Source organism: Octodon degus, unplaced genomic scaffold, assembly GCF_000260255.1.
Source record: "Octodon degus isolate 3935 unplaced genomic scaffold, OctDeg1.0 scaffold00001, whole genome shotgun sequence".
NCBI lineage: Eukaryota > Metazoa > Chordata > Mammalia > Rodentia > Octodontidae > Octodon > Octodon degus.
In genome coordinates, this window is record NW_004524577.1 from 203,248 (window position 1) to 220,997 (window position 17,750).

Here is a 17,750-nt window from a genome sequence, read left to right on the forward strand (position 1 = left end):
CACCTCAGCGGCTTAAGGCAGGATATGTGTAGGACCAATCCATCCAAGCCCTATTTGCCTATTGCTTCAAATTCCCTCTATAAAACCTAGAATCATAGTCATTAGTGCAACAGGTAAGAGCAGTTAACCACACAATAAGGGCCCAGGACCAAAGTCAAAGGGAAGACATTTCTTCCAGGGTATATGTATTGGGGGAAGAGGGCACAGCAGCTGCTAAATGGCTTCCTTTGGCAATATCCAAGATGTGAAAGCAGGAAAGAATGGTAGATGGTGGAAGTAGGTACCTATAAGAGCAGAGCACACTGGCTTTCCAAGAAAAAAGGGAGAATATGATTCCCTAGCACCTGAATAAGAAGCAAAACTTGGTGTTTCCTCAAAGCTATTCCAACCCTCCTGGCTTCTGCAAACAGTGTTGGGATAGTTTCAGTTTACTCTGTCTTTAAAAAAAGAGGAAATCTTGCCAATTTTAACAAAAATATAGTCCCAGTTCAAGGCCAGATATGCTGTAATTAAGCCTCCAAAGGGCATAAATTCTAAAGGGGGAACAGTGGGATTCCTCTCTGACCCAGAAGAGACTGGGAATAAAAGGAGGGTCAATGTCACATTCTTAGATGGGTCCTATTGAACACATCCCATTAACTGTAATAGTCCTTTCAGCCATTTAAAAAAATATTGCCAGAGTCCTCCAAGGAAGACCTTTGTCAGTTACCAAGATGTTTAAATTCAAGTCTACCAAGGAAGACCTTTGTCAGTTACCAAGATATTCAAGTCATAAACCAAACATAACAGACTCAAGAAAAGCAGCAAAGCAAGCAACCGAAGGGGAAAAACAATGCAAAGTAACAACAAACCCTAACAGCAGCTTTCTCCAAGTCCTTATTAACTGTACAGTTCAGTCTACTTTGAGGCTCTCTGCTGCACTGAAGGCCCTATGATATACAGCAAACCAAACAGTCCCAAATATAGATGTTTGTAAACTTTTAGACAAGTCTTTATCCCAGTAACATCCCATCACTATTCAGTACAATTTGGCATTACTACACAGTGTATGAAGCTATCAAGCGAACTATGGGGTCCCAACACCCTCCAGCCTATAGCCCTGAGGACTAAATTTTGGTACCAGCCTCTGGGCCATCAATACTATTTCAGACTAATACTGTGTGCCTTAATCCCATCTTCCTTTACAAGGTGACTGGTTTGTACTCATCTTGAGTTCAACATGTTGCTGTCAGTTTGAACTCCTGGTGGTACATGTGACAGTCTCATTGGCTATACAAGCCAACCAATGGGATAGTCATGCATGTACAGCCCCATTAACATGATAAACATGTTAATATTGAAAATATTGCCTCATATAGTTCAACTGCATTTCTCTGGACCTGGAAGTCTGGTTGAAAGTTGGATCTTTCTTTTGGGGGGAGATGCCATACTGGGAATCAAACTCAGGACCTCATGCTTACCATGCAGGCGCTGTGTCCCTGAGCTATTACCCCAGCTCCTAAAATTTCAATCTTTAGCCAGCTCTATCTAGGTTTTTGTTTTCCTTATCAGAAGCGTACCGAATGGGTTTCTGGGCCCAAATCTCATAGGTGGGCACATTTGGTAGGATGTGGGGAGAGCCACAGAGGCAACCAAAGCATAACAAAGTGTCATTACAAGAGGTAAAGAATGATACATCCAAATTGGGCAAAGATAGGGTTTAATGAAGTACTTACTTCATCTCATACCAGCTTGCTAATAAGCTGCTAAAAAAAAAAAAAAAAAAAAAAAATCCAACCCAGAAAAACCCCACTACATCTCACAGAGCCACTGACCACAACTCAGCAATCTAACGTACTCCACTTGTTAGAGGCACTCTGATGTTGCAGGTGTTCAAAGTGGTATCCATAACCTGCCCCTCTCCATGTACGCCCTGGTAGTAGGATGCTGAAGTGAGAGGTGGGTGGGCTTACTACAGGGGCAAGCACTTGGTCCCCCCAACAGAACTTCTGCCTGCTCGGCCTTTAAGCAGTAAACCCATTTCTAGGCTGACAGGTCTTTCATTTCCCAGAAGTGTGAACACAAACCCCACACCCATCTCATCTTGGATCTCTTGGCAGAAAAATTGCTTTTCTGTGGTTATGAGAGTCAAGCACTGGCCCCGAGCTACTGCAGTTTGAGGTCCTTGCTCAGTATCAAGGCCTTCAAACCTAGAAGTAAGTTTCTGTCTGACTGCTCTGCTTCTCAACAAATGGATCATTAAAAAAAACCCAAAGTAATTTCTAACTGGCTTTTTTAAGTGGGGAAGTTAAACAGTTAAAAAAACCAAAATCCACTCTAATAAATGTGATGCATGGAATGCAAACCTAGCAGCAGGACAAAGAATCTAGTTCAAGTTCTTGAGGTCCTTCGTGGCTCCTTTTGTGTACTTCATTCAACCTCTACTCATTCCAGAACTAGGAAGACCTGGAGTCACAGACCGGCTGGATGATAGGTGGTGCCTTTAAGAACTCTGTCTGGGTACCGTACCTAGAGATGAACCCACAGAACTTGCTGGGCCCTGGAGACTCTTATGCAAGGACCTTGGGTCTTATTTAGAAAAAAAAAAAAAAAAAATACTATGGCTGACTTTAAAGTTATTCAACTGCCCAACTAGAAAGAACAACTTTTCAGCTTTCAAATTAATGATGAAAATCAAATTCCACATATGTTTCCCATGTGAATGAGTTTTAGAAAACTTATGTCAATACCCTAAATAATCATCTTTGTGCAGATGAGAGCCTGGACTTTTAAGGCTTCTGATCGAGGGACTTAACATGTAAGAGCATCAGCAGCTATGTATTTTTATTTTAGGAGATTCCCTTTTTAACCTGTTCCAAAGTGCTGGAAGCTGAACTGGATAGCTCCTTCCATCTACTCTTCTGAACCAGGTAGGATGAGCACCAGCTCCTCAGGCCCGGGGGCAATTGGCCAAAGCTGGCCAGAAGAGCAAGTGCATGGACGAGTCTGAGGAGCTGGGCCCTTTCCCAGAGGAGAGGGCTTGGCAAATTCCTATTCTTTTAGAGTGAAAACAGTCCAAATTCAGGTATGAAAGCCTCCACTATGATGTTCCCTGGCACACTTCTTCCATGTTAGGTACTGAAGGCAGCTCCCTCTTTATGGCCAGTTTTAGCAGGCAAAGAAACAAAGGAATATAGATACATATATGTGTGTATATATATATTTTATATAGGTAAAATATATACATATTTTATATATGTATATATACATATCTGGGGGTAGGGAAAGGACAAGGAGGGTCATGTAAACCTAAACAGTCATCACGTTACCCCAAATGAGCCTGACATTAACAGAAAGATAATAAATAACTCCTAGGGGCTAAGTGACAACATGGGTGCAGCAAGAAGGGAAAGGGCACACATTTAACTATTAAATACACTTCGATATTTGTTTGGCAGAGTCCAGACTTCTGCACTTGCCAGACAAGTAAGCTGATGATACTCAAAGAAAAATAATTAAAAACAAAATTCAAGCAGAGCTCCATACCACAGTTTTCTTTCAAGTTGGCTGGCCGGCAGGCAGTTTTCCGACCACCAGGAACAGAAACTTTGGCTCCAAGGCAAATGAAAAAGGAAGTTCTTTCCACTTAAAACATGAAAATACAGAAACTTCATCAAAGAAAGAAAAATATCAAAGAAGTGTACTTCCAGCAAAACTGAGGTAGCACTGCTTTCTCTGCATTCAATGCTTAAGTGGTTCTCAGTATAATGTGTTCTAAAAAAAAATAAAACTGCTCACTTGACTGACAGGTGCAGCATGTTGATGGATAAACGCAACATGAAATGCAATAGGTCAAAGAAGGAATGAGCAAGAAGTGAGGGAAAACAAGAATTTTGGATAAATTAGCTTAAAAGGGGGCTGTCACCAGACTGTAAATGCTCTTGGCTGGCCTCGGCTCTCCAAGAGTGCCAAATCGTCTGGGAATTAATGCAAAGTGGTTAACATTAACACTGCTATTCAAACCTGCGTAAATCTTTAAAAATAATTATTACAACCTAAATTCAACCATGTAAACAGCACTACACACAGTACAGACCTGCCCTGAAAAACAATATGCAAAACTGAGATCTGGCACTGTATCATTTTGTAATGTTAAGTCAACCTAACAGTCCCATTCTCCCCACCTGGCTCTACGTCCTCCCCCACCAGAAAGAAAAAAAAAAAAAATCTAATTTTGTGCAAGAAATGGCAGGCAATCCCCAGTTTCACCAAAAAAAAAAAAAAAAAAAAAAAAAAAAAAGCACAACATGTAGTCTGGTTCAAATATTTTGAGGGGTACCCCCAAAGGAAATAACCAAAATAACCAAAAAATGAAGAAAGTGCCTAAAACATGATACAGCATTTTAGAGCCCTTTCAGATACAAGGCAGAGAAAGGTGTGAAGTAGAAAATATCCGGATCTTCAGTAATTTCCACAAAGGTCCAACTCCTTGCTTAGGGGTGGGCAGCCCCTTGCTGCTGCTCCTGGGACAGCGCCACTAAGTGTGCTCCTCGGGACACAAGCCCTCGGGCCCTGAGCTGAGTGCGCCTCTCCCCTCCCCTTCCTTTTTCCTGCGTTCCATTTCCCACTCCACAAAGGTGTCAAAGAGACTGGGCCACGCCTCATCTTCACTGTAGTTGCTGAGGTCAGGACCTATCACCTGAGTGAAGTTAAGGAACATGTTCCAGGTGTCCCGGGAGATGCCCTTGACCCCCGATGGGTTCTCTGTTAAGAAGTGGAGCCACTGGCCCAGCACAGGGGGGCTGTTCTGGGTGAAGACAAGTTTCCACAGGGCAATGGCGATGTCCCGGTGCAGAGACCGCTGGCCTTCCTCAGCATCCAGGCCAAACTGGAACGTGAACCGGTAGAGATCCTTGAATTTGTCCTCCTGTCTGGCTTCAGTCAAGAGGCCAGGGAATCGTGCGCAGATCCCGTCAATGCTGTCGGCACGTATTGCTTTGCAGCCATCAAAAAACTCCTTCCTGCAACAGGAAGAAGGGGGAAAAATTCATAATTGTTGGTTACATCATTTAGTGAGAGGCAAGAGGTAACAGATTATGAGCAGGGCTTCGAGGCCCTCAGGCCTGAGCTAGAATTCCCACTCTTCTACTGAGCAGCTTCATCCCTCCATTTGTCACACAGTGAGGGACCACCTTCTTGAGGCCCCAAGAGGCCTGCACAACAGATACAGTGCTAGCTCCTGTGTTTGGCGCAGGGAGGGCAGCTTATAACGGCTCATTCCTCCATTCACCTTCCCAAACTAAACCCAGGATTCCTGCTCTGTGGCCTAGTAATTTCTACACTGCACAGAGACCAAGCTGTGCTTTCTTTTCCCAGTCTGATTCTCTATGAGTTGGTTTTGGTATGTTTTTGGTGACTAGACTAAGGGAGTCTTAGAGCCAAAGATTCTGGACAAACTTTGCCAATTCTACCACCAGACAGCAGAGTTCTGTTATTAAAAAGCAAACATTACATTATATATTTTAACACCTGTACAACTCCTCCTGTTCACAACAGTCTCAAGAGGTGTTAGGGTCTCTGATCCTGCAGGGCAAGCTATTCAGGGGCCATGTAAACCATACACTGCTCAGCTGGGTCTCGTGGGCAGCTCTTATCCATCCCTGTACTCTGCAGATCACATCTTGGATTTCGCTACTGTCACTCACAAATAATCTCGATCAGAACTCATGGCCATGACAGTAAGTACAGCTACTGCTTGGCAGGCCTGGCTGATGAAGAACTAGAAGGAACTGGCTTTACAGAGTGACACAGGCATACTTCCTGAGACCACTGGACTGGAGTGTTCAGTGCCTTTGCACACGACAGGAATACAATAAACATGTAGTCCTAAGGATTCACAAGAAAAATAAGGTCTAAAATTGCAGTGGAGCTGAGCAGCAGAGCTTGGTGCATTTTACACTGTTCCTCATTTAACTTCAGGAAAAAATGTCTGGTGCCCGGATACAAGCTGCCTGGCAATACCATTTCAAATCTGATCTAAAATTTAGGTAAAGGTGTTCTCTGAAGAGAAATGTGCAGTACATATCAGAAAAAGGAAGCTTTATAAAAACGAAAGTGCCTGATCCTGACCCAAGAGTCTTATTCTGTAGGTGTGCTGTACCACCAGGTATGTTTTCCAACCTTTAGAAAGAAAGGGGAGGAGGGAGTCCCTCTGGGTCAGAAGAACCACAGTGTTCTTTCCTCCTCTGCTCACCTGCTGGTATGAAGTGTTTGTGACTAACCTGGTGAATTTGCACATGGTAGCAGCCTGGAACTTCCAAGCCAAAAGCAGCACTCGAAATTCCGTGGGGTCAACACATAGGTCATTGCAAAAGCGTTCCATGCCTTCCTCCAAAATTGCATCCTCCCGCTCGTCCTTGTAGCGCCTGAACAGTTCCTCCAACCTCTGCAAGGAAGACTCCTCAGTGTTGGACTTGGACTCCCTCCCAGCGTCTCCCGAGGATGTTGGCAGCTGGCAGGCCTCAATGGCAGCCTCTGCTTTCTTGGTCCCATTGACAAGAATGTCTCCACCTGGCTTGCCACAGGGTGGCACTTGTTCCTCACGGTGGCCTGCCCCTCGCCTACTGTGTGACTTGCTGCTAGGGTCCCGGTCTCCATTCTTGCTGCCCAGGGTTGAGGAGGGATTCTTGCACTTGGTGACACACTGGCCCATGGTGGTGGTGGGCTGGCTTCTAGAGCGGCCCCCTCTGGGTCAGATGCCCTCGCTGCCACTGGCCCATGTACCTCAACATGCCATCAGCCAGAGGAGCCAGCCAACCTGGAAGAAATGAAAAAGTGGTCACTTCTGGATAGGGTGGTGGGATAAGAACGCGATCCTACAGGAAATGCACACTGGTGACTAATCTGCCTCGGTGAGCTGGTACTTAGTCAAGGGAGATACAGTGAGCCCTTTCTTTACTGTCCCCCTTGTGAGCCAGCTCTGTAAGTTCCCAGGGAGAAGCAGCAGCTGGGGCGCACAGGGAAAACCAAAAGGAAATTCCTAAATTTTTAAGGTAATATAGGTTACAAAGAAGCATCAGAGAATACAGTTCTGAAAGAAATGATCCAGAGGAAACTGGCATCAGAGAAGAAAGTTACATGGATCTAGCTTAAGCTACAAAGTACAAATATAAAGTTCATCTTCTAGTTCCTGATATCAACACTGTCAGATTTTTTTTTAAACAAAAATGGCAACTGGGCATGTTAGTGCAGGCCTATAATCCCAACACTTGGGAAGCTAAGGCAGGAGAACTGCCACAAGTTCAAGGCCAGACTGGGCTACAGTTACTTCAAGGCCAGCCTGAATTACAGAGCAAGACTTGCCTTAAAAAAACAAAAGAAGGGCATGCTGAGATGGTGACTGATTGAGACTGGGCAGGTGGCGTGCGCCAGTAATCCCAGCTCTTGGGAGGCTATAAACTGTTGGATCACTATGAGTCCAATCTAGTAGTGAGATCTTGAACACCCTGTAGACCCTTCCCTAAAATACAAAAAGAAGGAAAGAAAGAAAGAAAAAAAAAAGAAAGAAAAGAAAGATGAATAGAAAGAAGAATGGCTTTAGAAGGTCTTATATAAGACAAGTATATAATTTTATAATGGTCAAAGGATGTTCAGTGTGTCAAGACTACAGCCAAGGACCTAGCCAAACAGCAAAGTGAAATTCTGGCCTATCCTGTAGTACCCTTTCTCTGCCCCATTCCACTCACCTGCAGAAGCCATCCACCAAAGCCCGTATTTCTAGCAGTTTCCTAATAAAGTAATATATCTTTTTTGTTCTCTTTTCAGGTCTGTAGCACAGCTGTACATAGAAAGCAAGCCAAGTTCACACTAAATATGATTTTCCTGTAGGACATACAGCCAGTCTTCTACTTTAAATAGATACAGTGGTACAAGCCTATAACCCTGACTACTGGGGTTGAAGATCAAGAATTTGAGGCCAGCCTGGGCAATTTAGCAAGATCCCATCTCAAAAATATAAAAAGGGCTGGAGACACACAGAGCAGTGGTAGAACACTGGCATAAAGCCCTGGGTTCACTCCCTAGTACTACAAAAAGATGCATGGAGGGGGGGGGCTGTTTTACCTATACAATATCAGTATGTAACAAGTTCATCCTGGAGATTTATGAATTGCTTATTATAACTAAGTTTTTAAATGAATTGCTAGAAATTTCTGAGCCAAAGAGAAGGTAATTTCTTTAACTATATTGTCTATTCAGGACTTCTTCAACTAGTTTACCAGAAAATTCATTTTCACAGTGCCGTTCTTGCAAAATGCCAGCTGCTAGAATAATGGCAGTCACTATTAACAGAAATGTAGACAGGAGCCAGAAGTATTGTAAGGGAGGCAGACACTAGATGAAATCAAAGTCAGTCCTACCTGGGCCCTCCCCATTTCTAGGGAGCTTTCCACAGGCCTTTGTGGTATAAATTTAAAGCTCTTAAAGAATCTGGCAGTGTGGCAAAGGGTGTTGTTTTTTTTTTTTACAAAAATTTGAGACTTTAAACTTTGCCTTAAAAACTCAGTTCCTTCCAAATAGTGCCAAGATGAACCAAGATTTATCTTCAGCACAAATCTTCTTCAAAGGTAAGCTCTGAGTGTACACCAAGTTTACAATGATGCCACAATCATTCCTGCAGTTACTGGAGACTCATATCAGGGTGTGTCTCTCTCTCTACCCTCAAGGAGAATAAATGACAAAAAGACATGCCTATACATGCCCTCAAAAGACCTGCAGTTTAATTTGGCTTCAAAAACACACTGAAATCCTTAAAAGAGCTTTCGGTGTAAAAATGAGAGGCCCAATAAGTTGTTTCAAAGTCTTTTCATGCTTTGAAGTATAAGAAGCCTTAAGCACAACCTATTCAAATTTCAAAAGACAAGGGGTTAATTCTTGGAAGACTATCATACAAGGGAAGCAACTGTTTGAGCAGAATTATCTCAGAACGATGGTACCATGTACAAGAATGATTGTACCATGTGGAGGGTCTGGTTTCCAGATTTGTGTTTCTAAAGACTGGAGTGCTGAAAGAAACAAAAGGCCCAAACTTACACAAACCCCACATGCTCACAGACTGGCAACTCTAATTCCCAGGCATGCTGACTCACCAGGGTTTGCTGCTCAGCTCCTGCTGCTGAGGAAGGCTCAGGTGCCCAGTGAGGTAAGAGGACTTTCTGGCATCCATCTGAGCCATCTATCCCAGGCCACTCACTGCATCACCCACTGGACAGATGCATCCTTAGAGCAGTCACCTCAGAAGCCTGGCGCCTATGCTTGCAGGTAAGAACAGATGGGGATCCCCAAGAGGCTAAAATCCCATTCAGCACCCCCGAGCCCTTCACATAAGAGCATCTTCTGATAACCTGACACAGCAGAACCAGCTTTTAATATGCCCAGCAGAGAAAAGGAGGGGAAAAGCAATGTGGCCAGATGATCACTCAGCAAGTGCCAGAAGGTCTGGTCCTTCCATTCTGATCCCTTTCTTTGAAATACCTTTACTTCAACTGCTGAGGCAAAGGGGTGGCCTCAAGTCTGAGCAAAGTATTTTCAGGTCTGATGATGACTATGGCCCCTGTTTATTCTGACTGTTGCCCAATGGATTCTACACCTACCCATTTCCCCTGAAAAGTACTTTTGCTCCTAGTACTCTCTCCAAGCCTCAAGACAATGCCGAGTCCTGTTTCCCAGAGGAAAACAGTGGCAGCAAGTTTAGGCCACTTACAGTTGAAGGTCTCCCTGAACTCACTAGTTCTTGCCTACTAGCTAATAACAGCACTTATCAATGCCTGAATACTTGATCTGGTGCCAGGCACTTCAGGGACATTAACACAAATCACTGCAACACCTCATTAAAGGCATGGCTACAGGCTCAATGTAAATTACCCAAGTTCACATAACAAACAGCTTAGTTGTATCTGGCTCAAGACACATGACTTCCCCATGGAGCTAGACTATGAAGCCCACTTCCAGCACAGTACCTTGGGAATGTAAACACAGGTAGGCTTTGAGGTCAGTGACCCCAAGTAGCACATCTTGCTCACCACAATGGGAAAGAGAACAGCACATGGCCCATGTGCAATGCTCAGTGCTCTACCCACTGTCTGCTTCCAGGGATGCCAGGCCAGTCAGCCCCGCTACTAGGATACTGTCAGGAAAGATGCCCTTGGGCTCTAGAATTAGTCTAGCTGCCCTAAACTCACTGTAATGTTCTAGTCTATCAACATAGGTTCTAAAACTCAGCTCTGCCACTGGCTTAAGTGTTTGACTCTAGAGAAAAATCTAAATTTCTAAATCTGCAAAATGGTACCTGCCTCTAGGGCAGGGAGTAGGAAGTTGTAGGGAATCAGGAAATGCAGATAAAGGGTACCTGGCACATGTTTTCCCTTAGCAGAGAAAATAAAATATGAAACATTTATTTATTGTGGCGGAACCGGGGATTGAACTCAGGCACCTGCGCTTGCCAGGGAAGTGCTTATTCCACTGAGCCATCTCCCCAGCCCCAAAACCTATTATTAATAGCACAATAATGGGCAGTTTGGTTAGCCTTTTTGGACTATCAGAACAGTGTGCTCCAGGCCTATTTCCCCAGGGCCACCCAGGACTTCTAGGCCTATTACCTTGGGCTCAGAAACTATCTTACACCACAGCACTGATCCTACTTAAAGCACCAGTGCCTGGAAACACCTATAGGAGCAGACTCTCCAAAGGACAGTATTTCCTCATAATTGATTCTGAATAAAATCAAGCTGTTATCTGGTCTGCTTGTTGAACACTTTAAATTTCTGGTCACACACATCCCTAACCTGAAGCAAGCTTTTAGCCATTCCCGATGCCTTTTCCTTTCCACTTAGTCCAGCTCTGCAGGTTTGCAAAAGACACAATTCCCAGTTTTCTGCTCTGTTACACTCTTTAATGGAAGTGTTTTCTGGATGGTCCTCTTCTCCATCACTGCAATCTCTCAGAGATGGCACCAAAATCAGCTAATTCAGAGCCTAGTTTTTAGTTTTAAGAAATAACAGCGTATCACTGAATATTAATTTATACTGTTAGTACATTATAGTAGCTATATAGTTAGCTATACAGTACAGTAACTATGAAGTAACTACAGCTTCTATAGTTACTGTGAAGAAACTACCCCAATTACAAGAGAATAAATGGGGGCATGCTAAGGTGTAAGGATTTTTTGTTTTTTTTTGTTTTTTTTTTTTTTTTGTTCCTCGAATGGCTTCAGGGCACTTTTGGCCAGCGGGAGAGTTGTGAGGTTCGAACTCCAGCAACCTGAGGCTGACAGCTTTGTGGAAGCAGCCACTTAAAGGCCTGAGCTAGGGCCATGCCCCCCATGCTAAGGTGTAGAAACCTAGCTAGGAAGGGAAAAAAAAAATAGGAGTACAGAAATTAAGCTGAGTTCAGACCAACATGGGCTGGAATCATAGGGACTGCCCCAACTAACTGTAACTATCAGCAGCTCACCCTGCTTTACCTTAACAGACTATTGGGGAGAGAAATGCTCTGCTCAAAACCAGGTTTGCACAAAGCTCTTAGTGTTTGGCTGGATAACAGTTGTCACTGCTACTATCACAAAGTTGGCGACAGAATCAAGCTTCCCTTATACAGAAAAGAGTGCTCTTTTCAGGAGCCAGCCCAGACCTGCCATAGCAATTTATTTTATTTTATTTTTTTTGCACAAAATTACCCATTTATTAAACATCACACTGGTAATCACAAAAGCAATTTAGATATGTTCACACAGTAAGTGACTCTGCTCTCCTACCTCAGGTAAGTGGCACAAATGGGTTAAATACAGCCAAGGACAAGGAGGGGCAGGAAGAAAGGAAAGAAAAAGAGTGAAGGGAAAAGAAGTCTACACACAGGGGAGCCACTTCTAAGCAGTGACAGCTCTGAGTGTTTACCTGAAAGTACTAAGAGAGTAACTCTGCTCAGGGCTCTTGGACTTCTGTTGGGCCAAGATCAGCCTATAGCCTTCCTCCATCAGTCTCAGTGCTAGCTGCCTCTGCCTCTGCCTCTGTCTCTACCTCATTCCTTCCCATCTCTGCACATCAGCCTCCAGACTACCCCCTTTTGCTCCTCAAGATATGCCTGGCTGCCTGCCTGGAGCAGGTACTGCTGGGGTCAAACGATAGGCCCAGAGACTGCATTCCCTAGGGAAGTTACAGATCTAAGGAGCAACAAAAATGCTGCTTCTCTCTCTTTTTTTCCCACAGTACCGGAGATTGAACTCAGGATCTTGTGCTTGTCAGGCAGGCACTTATGCCACTGAGCTATATTCCCAGCCCACTGCTCCTGTCTCTCAGGCAGTTTCCCAGTCTGCCTAAGAGACAGGCAAGTCTCTGATTAGGAGCTATTTTCAGCTGCTGAGACGGAACTACCTCTTACAGAACAAATCACCATGAGGACTGACTTACACTAAGATTCAGCATGAATGGAAACTGGAAAAGGAGAACTACTATGACTGAAAATAAAGAAGGACAAAGAAGAGAAACCACAATCTGTGAATGCTGGGGCTACATACTTCATGTGCCTTCACCTTCAAACCTCACACAGGCCTGAGAAAAAATGGTTACAGCTTTCATGATAGATAAGGAAATTGAGATTTCTTAACTTTCAGCAGTGGGACAGGAAAATAATACCAATGTGTCCTAATGGGAAGGTTCTATGGAGAAAGAAGATCCTATTTTAGTCCTCAAATGAACACAGGCACATAATGCAAGGAAAAAGGCCAATACAACTGGTCCGTTATTAATATACAAATAAAAATACTTTACAATCATTATATTTATTAGATTGCCATAACCATTACATGTAATTCACTGCAATTCTAAGAGGAAGATAATGTCATCTTCATTTTACAAAGGTAGGAAATGAGTAGAGTTTTAAGGGAGCAGACTGTGATCACAGAGCTAGTCTGTAAAGGAAAAGAAATTCAAAACACTCCATTCTCCATCTCTGGCTTTACCACTGCTGTCTGCTACAATGTATGCTAGAATACACCCTTGCCCTAAGGAGAGGACAGTGCCCAGGAAGAAAACTTAAGACACCTAGGTCTGTAACTTACAGCACTTATGGACACCTAGGAATATCCAAGAGGTACTGCATCAACAGGCCCAGAGTAGACTCCTGAAGCCTTTGGTTCACATCTGGAAACTATCTCCTTAACTAATGTGTGGGCTGATGCAAGTCATTTAACTTCTCAGAGTTTCTGTGACTCCAACAGTAAAGGGTCTGGATTAATCTTTTCAAGGTCTGAGGCTGAAGTTCTAAATTTGTACCTTCTGAGAACAGAAACTTTGCTTCCTTAGTGAAAGGTTCTCATGTTTTTGTTTTTTTAATTTATTTATTTGTATGTGGCCAGCTCAGTCCACCAGGGGGCGGGGCTGGTTGGGATGTGGTGCTGGGGGATTGAACCACAGTCCCTGTGCTTTGCTAAGCTTGTTCTAAGTAGGTTCTTTAGACCACTGAGCCATCTCACCAGCTCCAAGTTCTCATGCTTTTCTTGCCTATACCTATCAAAGCCAAGTCCAAAAAGACAAAACAGGGTTACTTCAATCTGAACAAGGGTATGAGATAACACAGACTTTGCAGCCTCCCTTTTCCTTAAAACTTTTCAGTTTGCTCTCTGCAGGAACAGCAATAGGACCTGACATGCAAGCTGGCTCTCTGGTGCCACTGGCTGGGTAAGGGAAGCCTGCTCTGTGGAATGCTATGAGGGCTATTCAGGGGGAGCCTGACACCCAAGGAAGAGCCTTTAAAACAAGAAGCTAAAAAAACAGGAAGTAAATGCTGGTACCAGAAAATGGTGTCAGCAAGACACTTGATACTTTCTTTGACAGAAGAGACCATCCCTCCAATCTAGAACCTATTCAGTAGCAAGAAGCCACTGATAGCTGCCAGTGTGTTGTGTTTTTCCATCAAATGATAATCTATACCAGTGGTGGCAACCCTATGGCATGCATGCTCAGCAGGCTGTTTCTCTCATGAAAGCTCTAAAAGATCTGCCATTACTGACTATATCATCCATGCGTGTATAAATATACTCCATGACATTCGTAGAACAGCAAAATCACCGGACATGTTTCTCAGACCACATTCCCATCATTGAATGACACTTGACTCTGTGCTACTGAGAATGTATATTTGGTTGAGGCCTGAGGACGGAAGCCAGCCATTCTGAGCTGGCTACCCTAAATATTATTTGTCAAATACAGGTAAACCAACACATACTATTATAAAGGTTTTAAACATCAAATGATTTAGAATGTTTGGTCTCTGGGCATCCAAATTGAGCTATATATTGTTTTTGGGGTTTTCTAAGAGAATAAAAATATAGATAAAACCTTATTGAGCTACATATCTACATGACTCAACATAAAACAAAAAATGTGCTGTATCATTTCACTTACCCACAACTCAAAACATTTTTTTTTTTTTTTTGATGCCACTATTATTCTGAGCAAGACTGAATACTCACCTATGTACAAGGTGGGCATCACTGAGGGACATCACAAGTCTCAGAACACCTGATTATCTTGGCCTAGCTTTCTCAATGACTTTCCTGTTTAAAACTACAGAACCATCTTGGATTTGTGCTCTGTAATATGGTAATAAAAATGGCATGCCTGCTAAACTCATCTCTGATTCTCTTCTATGTTTATAGTTAGTTTTCTTTGTGATGGTGCCCATTAGATCCCACTGAAGGAGAACTTCTGATTAGGTACTAATTTGCTGCTTCTAGGTGACATGTGGATGTTTGCTATCCCGGAAGTTTACCTGATTGTTCACAGCTGATTAGTCCTCAAACACCCAATTACTACATCAACCGTTCAATTTCAGTCACCTTCTGAGGAGTTTAGCAGTTGGCAACTGACAAAAAGAGTTAAGATTAGATTTTTGTATTTAAGTGACACCCAAGAAAGGAAATTGTGAAACGAATCAAAAAGTGAGGAAGGACCCTTACACAAAGATGACAAGTAACTGCCTGCAAATGTCCTAAAGGGGTACCTGAATGACCACAGATGTACAGATGTAGTTTCGAGAGCCATGGCTCTAAGTAGGCCTCAACTTCATCACACAGCAACTAATCAATTTCTTAATGTTTTCTAATTCTTAGGGAAAAAACTAACTCCATTAAGACCACATTTATCAGCTTCTTCCTAGAGGCCTAAGATGCAGGCTGGCTGCTAATGCACAGCAGACAGGAAGAGGATCAGAAAGGATCCGTACAATAAAATAATTCTTGCTTTCAATCGTTACCAGTAACCTGGTTAGAAGAGTGACTAAGGCTTTCTTTGCTGCTGCCAGACTAAAAAGTATTACATAGTTATTCTGTGAAGTTTAAAAAACAGAGTAGCATAAATTTAAGAAGTCAATGAATAATTCTCCCACTAAATACTTTAGAAAACATCTTCTTGGGCTTTTATATAAGCACATACAGATAGCACACATAAATAGACACATACATATACACATTATGCACAACAAACTTAAGTAAAATGGAAATTATATTGTATATCCTATTGTGTACCCTTTCTACTCATCATTTTTAATAAAAATCTTCCCCTCATGGTTTTAAAAGAGCAGCAATTAAACAATAATACTGGATTACCACTAAGGCTCCAAATATCCATGTAATCCATAGACAGTTCTTATTTTTCTTTATTTTTTGTACCAGGAATCAGGATTTTTTTTTTTTTTTTTTTTTTCTCCGAATGACTTCAGGGCAGTTTTGGCTGGCTTGAGTTGTGGGGATCGAACTACAGCAACCTGAGGCTGACAGCTTTGTGGAAGAAGCCACTTAAAGAACTGAGCTAGGGCCAGGTCCCCATGTACCAGAAATCAAACTAAGGACCTCACACTTCCCAGACAGGCACTGTGCCACTGAGCTATATTCCTGGTCTGTGGACAGCCATCCAAAGCTTGGCCTTTGACAAAGTCATGTCAATTTTGGAGAATCTGCAAAGCAGAACTTCATATGGATATGTCTCCACAATCCCTCTGGGAATCGTTAGGTTTATGATTCACATAAAAGACAGCACAATGACCTAGGGTTTTTCTCTAAACTTGATGTGACTTTGTCAGAGGCCAAGCTTTGGAAGGCTCTCCACACTGACCAACGCATAGACTATTTATACTCTTCTCTTCAACCTGTCAAAAATCTAGTACTGCACTCCAGAGGGGTCCCTAGCCAGAGACTGAGAGACTGCATTAAAACATTTTTAATAGCCAGGTAAATCTAATCTCTCACTGTTGGAAATTTAGCTTGTTTCTAACAGCTCATTATTATAATGGAATAGAACATGCCACTAAAATTCATCCCACAATTTGAGAATTTCAGAAAACAACAAAGAAGATACAAAAAAATATATATATGGATATATATATATATATATATATATATATAATCAATGACTTATAAAAAAGAAGTCAATTTATTCAAATAGCACCTGTCAAAGTGCATATTTCTCTTAAATTTTGTAATATTTGTCAAAAAATTAAAATTTCCTTTAAAAAATCTTTACCAAAAGCACCCTAGACTTTATATTTAAGGAAAAATATACTACCAAAAGAAGACAGAAGACAGATTTTAAGAAGGGATGGGATGGAAGAGGATGCAGAAAAGAGGTTAATCATAAGAGAGGAGGATATGGGAGAGGAGGAGAAGGAGGGAGGTGAGGAAAGAGAAAAAAGGAAAAAGAAAGGAAGGAAGGATGTCCATCTAAGATCTAGTGAATAATCATCCTCTTACTAAGTTTAGCATCAGGCATAGAAGGGTCTAGCCCATACCACTGATGGAAAGGCTTTTTTGTGTGTGTGCTGGGGATTGAACTCAGGACCTTACACTTGCCAGGAAAGTGCTATACCACTGAGCTATCTCCCTAGCCAGAAAGCCTTTTAGAGCTTCCAAGCATATAAACTGCCCACTGCAGCACACATGGCATAGGGTTGCTACCACTCAAGAGTCAAACACATTACCAAGGAACAATGAACAAGCAACAAGCAGCTTGGTCAAAGGGCAGCCTGGAACCCTGGAAATGGTTAATGGATTTAGTCCACAGACTTCTCATATGGGCTTTCAAGCTACAGACTGGATCAAAGGGCATTCCTAAGTGCAGTGAAGACACGTACATCCCTGGCATCCAGGTTCTTGATCTGGTTACCAGTTTTCACTAGTGCGTCCCGCTTCATCACTCCTGGCTACAAGGCTGATGGGATTTATAATGCAACCCTTGACTCAGGTCCACCAAAGCCTCATTTGCCTTCACTTCAATGATACATCAAGGATATGCAAACCAGTCAGAGTGAATCTCAGCATTATTATCATCCTACCAAAGTAATAATGTCAGGGGTGAGTGAAGATGAAATAAATCCTCCTTACCAGATAAGTCTCGGCTCTACTGTATTTTAGAACTCAAGAACAAAACCCCTAAGTGGAAAGCAGCACTAAAAGACAAAAAGAAACTGAGTTTTGAAGGTATTATTTGTACCCTGTATCCAACTGTATCTGGGATAAAGAAACAAGCCTGAACTTCAAAAATATGTAAGCCAATAAATTCCTTTTTTTGTAAATCAAATTTTAAGAAAATAATTTATTGAAATGAGTATTCTTTTCCTATTAAAATATGTATAGTGGGGCTGGAGAGATGGCTCAGTGGTCTAAAGCACCTACTTAGAACAAGCTTGGCAAAGCATTGGGGACCGCGGTTCAATCCCCCAGCACC

The 17,750-nt window shown here is 42.6% G+C and overlaps 1 protein-coding gene across 13 annotated transcripts in view; it reads right to left on the bottom strand.

Annotated features, from left to right (window-relative positions):
• Positions 1-4,285: 4,285 nt before the first annotated feature.
• The window catches only part of Dcun1d3 (defective in cullin neddylation 1 domain containing 3), a 36,002-nt gene continuing 22,537 nt past the window's right edge, over positions 4,286-17,750 (bottom strand). For 7 of the 13 annotated variants that reach the window (XM_023712487.1, XM_004622870.2, XM_023712405.1 and 4 more), the window contains 2 exons: positions 6,261-6,796; positions 4,286-5,000 (listed from right to left, as the gene is read on the bottom strand). In XM_023712487.1, coding sequence (XP_023568255.1) covers positions 4,517-5,000; positions 6,261-6,691 — 915 coding nt within the window. In that variant the 5' untranslated portion in view covers positions 6,692-6,796 and the 3' untranslated portion in view covers positions 4,286-4,516. Of the gene's footprint in view, positions 5,001-6,260; positions 6,797-7,724; positions 7,817-9,125; positions 9,222-14,802; positions 14,896-17,750 lie in introns of those variants that run through there. The other 6 variants (XM_023712441.1, XM_023712331.1, XM_023712231.1 and 3 more) reach the window with 3 other exon arrangements.